Source organism: Phragmites australis, chromosome 21 (assembly GCF_958298935.1).
Source record: "Phragmites australis chromosome 21, lpPhrAust1.1, whole genome shotgun sequence".
NCBI lineage: Eukaryota > Viridiplantae > Streptophyta > Magnoliopsida > Poales > Poaceae > Phragmites > Phragmites australis.
This window is the reverse complement of record NC_084941.1, coordinates 18,615,897-18,619,317: the sequence shown is the minus strand read 5'-3', so window position 1 is coordinate 18,619,317 and position 3,421 is coordinate 18,615,897. Positions and strand designations below refer to the sequence as shown.

At 54.3% G+C, this 3,421-nt stretch overlaps 1 protein-coding gene across 1 annotated transcript; it reads left to right on the top strand.

Moving 5' to 3' along the window:
- Nucleotides 1-743: 743 nt before the first annotated feature.
- Nucleotides 744-3,085, top strand: LOC133903457 (receptor-like serine/threonine-protein kinase At2g45590). The gene has a single exon (XM_062344842.1). The coding sequence runs from the start codon at nucleotides 886-888 to the stop codon at nucleotides 2,911-2,913; it is 2,028 nt and encodes a 675-aa protein (XP_062200826.1). The 5' UTR covers nucleotides 744-885; the 3' UTR covers nucleotides 2,914-3,085.
- Nucleotides 3,086-3,421: the final 336 nt, after the last annotated feature.

Below are 3,421 nucleotides of genomic sequence, written 5' to 3'. Positions count from 1 at the left end.
TGATTATAAATATTGGTTGTTTTAGTCTTCTCATTTCTTCTCTAAATGTAAGTCGTCCTAGAATTCCATGCATATTTTTCTCTTTTCTCACTTCCTTTCGCTTGCTTCATAAATATTATCACTCTCGTAAAAGAATGAATCATCTTTTCCATTACACCGTTAATAAACATCTAAAATATCATTTGATTTACTTTCTTAATCTTATATACAAATCTAAAATGATTTACATTTATAATAAGAGTGAGTAATGTTTTTAGTCTTTGGCCATTATTTTTTCTAATTATTTGTTATAAATAATATTGAAAATATAATTACTTGAAAGTACTTTTCATTACAAATTTACTAATATTATTTTAATGTGACAAATCTTAATATTTTTTTATGCCAATGGGCAAAATTTATAAAGTTTGCCGGTACGGATTTGGAAACGTAGGGAGGGAGTAAGTGGTAACAGTGTACTAGTAGTTTGTTTGTAGGCCCCCGAATCCCGTGGCCGCACCCTTCCAATGGACCAGGCCTACATTGACTTCTTGCCCCAATCCACCCTGTTACTTTATCATCAGCACCCATCAACCAACTAAATTAATCACAGGCTACGATCCTAACGCTACGCCCAGTGCGTGCACCACATCAACCTGTTCGTGGGCCCATCTCCCTGCTGACCCCACCCATCAGTGAATCACTGAAAGGTCACACAGCCTCCTCCGCACACGCGCAGCTCTACACAGAGACCCACCACCGTCCTGTGAGACTGAAACCCACGCCACGCACATGAGCAGAGTCGCGGAGTCAAGAGGCATGTGATCTGGAAGACTCGGCTCGAGCTGGGAGGAAACGCGAATTAATGGTGGAAAGCCGCACCGCTTTCCGCCGCCGCCCATCCCGATGCCCTCGCGCCAGCCACCTCTCCCCTCGCCCTCGCCGCCGCCCGCCGCCCGCCACCACCAGCGCCGCCCTCACCTCGCCGCGGCGGGGGCGGGGGCGGGGGCGGCGGCGGCGCTGGTGGTGGTCGCGGTCGTGCTCGTGGTGATGCTGTGGTGGCGGAGGAGGAAGCGGGCGTGGGCAACGGGGAAGGAGACAGAGGGTGCGGGGGTCCTGCGGCGCGTGTCGTACCGGCAGCTGCGGCGCGCCACGGGAGGGTTTGTGGCGGGGAATAAGCTGGGACAAGGCGGGTTCGGGCCCGTGTTCCGCGGCGTGCTCTCGGTGAAGGGAGGCGGAGGAGGAGGGAAGGATGGGCGGCCCGTGGCCGTCAAGGTCATGCACGCCGCGGGGTCGCTGCAGGGCGAGCGCGAGTTCCACAACGAGATCGCCGTCGCCTCCCACCTCCTGGCCTCGGCTGCGGAGCCCGGTGAGGAGGCTCGCGACTCCATCCTGCTACCGTTCGCGTACTCGATGTCGGCGCGGGGGGAGGCGCGGGCGCGGCGGATGATGCTAGTGTACGACCTGATGCCCAACGGGTCGCTGCAGGACGCGCTGCTGGGGCGGCGGCGCCCGGAGCTCGTGCAAGAGTGGCCGCGCCGGCTCGCGGTGGCGCGCGACGTCGCCGCTGCGCTCCACTACCTCCACTCCGTCGTCAAGCCGCCGGTCGTGCACGGGGACGTGAAGCCCAGCAACGTCCTGCTCGACATGGACCTCCGTGCACGTCTCGCGGACTTCGGCCTCGCCCGCGTGAATTCCGACCTTGACCCCGACGGCAAGCCGGAGAGCGGCGTGATTGCTGAAGGCGACGTGATTGCCGAAGGGGGTGATGTGAATGGGAATCCCGATGGGGGATGTGACGATGACGTCTCGGTGGTGGCGGAGAGCACAGTGACTACTACGGTGAACGGGGAGGCGAATATTGCGCCCAAATCGCCGGAGGATGATGAGGGCTTCACATCTGCATCACCGGCAGAGGCCGCGTCCACTTCTGGGTTTGACAGAACAAGCGTTGACAGTGGTGTTAACAGCCGCAGCTGCAATGGCGGCTCACGTACCGGTGGTGCCACGGCATCAGGCACTGGGAGTGACTGGTGGTGGCGGCAGGACAACGGTGCAGCGAGCAATGGCGTAAAAGACTATGTGATGGAGTGGATTAGATCAGAGATCAAGAAGGAGCGCCCCAAGAGCGACTGGATTGCAGGGGCAGCTGTGACAAATCCAGTCTCAGAGAGGAAGAAAACGAAGCGGAGGGCTCGGGAATGGTGGCGTGAGGATTATGTCGATGAGCTCACCAAGAAGCAGAAACGACGGTCACTTGCCAAATCGAAGAGCGAGCAGACAGGTTTGCAATGGTGGGAGAGGGATATTGATGATGACTTGGATGAGAAGGCGCGGTCCAAGTGGAATATGGTGAAGAGCTGGAGTCGGAGGAGCAGCAATAGCAACAGCAATGGCAATGGCAGCATTAACTGGTGGGTGAACGGTGCAAGAAGCAGCCGTGACTGGGCAAGTGGTGAATTCGTGCCCAAGAGCGGCGGTACAGTGAGCAGCACGCCGAGCATGCGAGGCACGGTATGCTATGTGGCTCCAGAGTACGGTGGCGGCGGCCCTTTATCGGAGAAATGTGACATCTACAGCTACGGCGTCCTGTTACTTGTTCTTATCTCCGGGCGCCGGCCATTGCAGGTGACAGCGTCGCCCATGTCCGAGTTTGAGAAGGCAAGCCTTATATCTTGGGCAAGACACCTTGCACGCGCCAGCCGCCTGCTTGATCTTGTTGACCCTGCCCTGCGTGATGTTAACCATGACGAGGCTCTGCTCTGCATTACTGTCGCACTGCTCTGCATCCAGAGGTCTCCAACTCGTCGACCATCGAGTGAGGAGGTGATTCGGATGCTCTCTTGTGAGGGAGAACTGCCAAAGCTCCCGCTGGAGTTCTCGCCGTCGCCACCTGGTGGGTTCCCTTTCAAATCCCGGAAGAAAGTTCGGTGAGTTGGTTTCGGTTCTTGCTTAGATGCAAAAGGTAGCATTAACCTTGTGCCTTTATGTATGTTTTTTTGTTGTACACATTCCTAGTTTCTGTCTTCTTTTTTACTTACTACTAATATATAAATCTCCCTGGAGGAAAAAGGTAACGATAATCTCAATTCACATTTGACAAGAATAGTGTCCCCAGGAATCATAGGCGCAATCATAGTCCCATAGCCATGCGTGATTTAGTACTAAGGAGACGACTTTAGTGACGCTGTGGAGTGGGACATCTGCCCTTTATGCTGGTATATCGTGTGGCATCTCTCTGTTGGACACACCTAGAAGGTAGTGCTTTACCGGGGCCCCTGGAATTTGGTGTCTGGTGTTATCTCTTCCTCTCCTGAGAAACCCCTTGTGTTGAACTACTGTGCCTACCTGTATTATGGATTCAAGCTTTTCCTGTTCTAATTTACCTTTCTCCTTTTTCATTGAGGTGTCACTATCACTTTTCTTTGCTTAGTCTATTCTG